Below are 2,248 nucleotides of genomic sequence, written 5' to 3'. Positions count from 1 at the left end.
AGCTTCAGTTTATATCCTCAGACTTCTCCCCCAGACTGAGGGACTGTCTCAAAAAAAAAAAAAAAAAAAAAGACTGGCAGGGTGTTGACATCTGTTGAATCCAGATGAAGGGTGCTCATTATACCAGACTCTACTTTTGAATTTACAATTTCTAAATAAAAAATATATTTTTACAAAGGAAATCTCGCAGGCGCTGAGATACAGCAGAAGGTAAGGTCACTCTGCTCTTCCCCGATAACCATGGCAGCGTGTCACGCTTTCTCCTGTGAAGGAGGTGTTTTCAGCAGACAAATGTGGGTTTTTTTCTATTTCCATTAATATTTAGTACGTGTCATTATGTCCAAGTCTAATCACTTAAAGAAGAGATTTTAAATAATTGATTAATATAAAAGAAGAAAACGCCACGCTGTCATCTTCATTACCAACCACCACCTGGAAAATCTCTTCCTGTGTCCCCGACACGGACACATGAATATATTAATGCACACACCGAGAAGGACAGGCGTACAAATCAAGAGACACAAATCTGCTCAGGGTACTTTTCAGAGGGAAAAATCATCCTCTTTTTGTCTCCCATGTGGCCTACTTCTCAGCACAATGCCACAGCAATTCAGAATAACTGCTCATCTCACTCTCACAGAATTTTACAGTCTCCAACACACACAGAAATCTAACATTGCTTGAACTCTGATAAAATGTGTCCTGTTCATGTGATCACATATAAGCATGGACAGACAGGTCGGAATGTCCAGAGCTAATGCCTGCATGCACACTTTCCGAGGTCTCTGCCTGTGGCCTGTCCTTACAGGTCGCCCCCAAAACAAACCAGACAAAAAGCTGATGTCCTTGGAGCGTCTTAGGAAAACACCGAAAGCTCATTCCCAGAAGGGCTGCCCGTAGGGTGCACTGGGGGTCTCACTTAGGACCCCAGCCGCACTCAGTGGTTATAGTCACATAAAGTTCTACAGAAAATCTGGCACTCTCTTCGCCACTGCCTCTGACATGCTCACACCTCTGAAGGTGGGACCTGCTCCATGGTCGCCTGGGGACATACATGCAACTCACCACGAGGGAGAGGGGCCTCTTCCAGGAAACGACACCGATGAGTCCGGACAGCAGCACCTGGAGGGACAGAGAGGTGAACAGGAAAGTGAGGTGCTTCAGAGACCTTTCCTGAACCATCAGGACACCCCCACCGTCCCACCTGAAGAAAGACTCATGGTAGTCAGCACCCAGGAGCAGGGCGCCAAGAGCTGTTAGTACCCAGGAGCGGGGCACCAGGAGCCATCAGCACCCAGGACCGGGGCATCAGGAGCCATCAGCACCCAGGAGCTGTCAGCACCCAGGAGCCGTCAGCACCTAGGAGTCGTCAGCACCCAGGAGCCGTCAGCACTCAGGAGCCGTCAGCACCCAGGAGCAGGGCATCAGGACCTATCAGCACCCAGGAGCCGTCAACACCTGGGAGTCATCAGCACCCAGGAGCTGTCAGCACCCAGGAGCGAGGCATCAGGAGCCGTCAGCACCCAGGAGCTGTCAGCACCCAGGAGCCGTCAGCACCTAGGAGTCATCAGTACCCAGGAGCCGTCAGCACTCAGGAGCCGTGCGCCCGGAGGTGTCGGGCCCCAGGAGCTGTCAGCACCCAGGAGCTGTCAGCACCCAGAAGCCATCAGTACCCAGGAGCTGTCAGCACCCAGGAGCAGGGCACCAGGAGCCATCAGCACCCAGGAGCGGGGCACCAGGAGCCATCAGACCGCTTATTTCACCCTGGTTCTCTACATCAGTGGTTTTCTACTGGTGTGCCACGAAAAGTGTTTATTAGCTCCTGGTCATTCATTAAATTATTTTCAAAAGAATTTCAAAGCACAGTAAGTATATTCTTTTTAACCCTTTTCTTTTTTTATCAACATAAGTGTGCCACAGAAGTTTAACTATAGGTTCAAGTGTGCCGTGATATAAAAACAGTGAAAAGGACAGTGCCTGTAGTTCAGTCAGCAGGGCACCAGCCACTGCTGGTGGGTGGTGGGTTTGAAACCGGCCTGGGCCAACTAAAACAATGACAGCTGCAAAAAAAAAGTCGGGGGGGGGGAGTCCCTAGGGAGCTTTCTTCTTTCCTCTGCCTGGTGAGGACACAGTGAGAAGACTGCTGTCTGCCCTCACCAAACACTGAATCTGTTGGCACCGGGAGCTTGGACTTTCTAGCTTCCATACATGTTTGTTGGTTAAGCCACCCCAACCTATGATACTTTGT

At 50.1% G+C, this 2,248-nt stretch overlaps 1 protein-coding gene across 1 annotated transcript in view; it reads right to left on the bottom strand.

Moving 5' to 3' along the window:
- The window catches only part of FAM189A1 (family with sequence similarity 189 member A1), a 495,321-nt gene that overhangs the window by 229,989 nt on the left and 263,084 nt on the right, over nt 1-2,248 (bottom strand). The window contains exon 3 of the mRNA XM_012812192.2: nt 1,066-1,122. Coding sequence (XP_012667646.2) covers nt 1,066-1,122 — 57 coding nt within the window. The remainder of the gene's footprint in view (nt 1-1,065; nt 1,123-2,248) is intronic.

The sequence above is a fragment of the Otolemur garnettii genome, unplaced genomic scaffold (genome assembly GCF_000181295.1).
Source record: "Otolemur garnettii isolate 467f Iridium unplaced genomic scaffold, OtoGar3 scaffold00194, whole genome shotgun sequence".
NCBI lineage: Eukaryota > Metazoa > Chordata > Mammalia > Primates > Galagidae > Otolemur > Otolemur garnettii.
The sequence above is the reverse complement of the archived record's forward strand: the minus strand, read 5'-3'. Positions and strand labels throughout refer to the sequence as shown.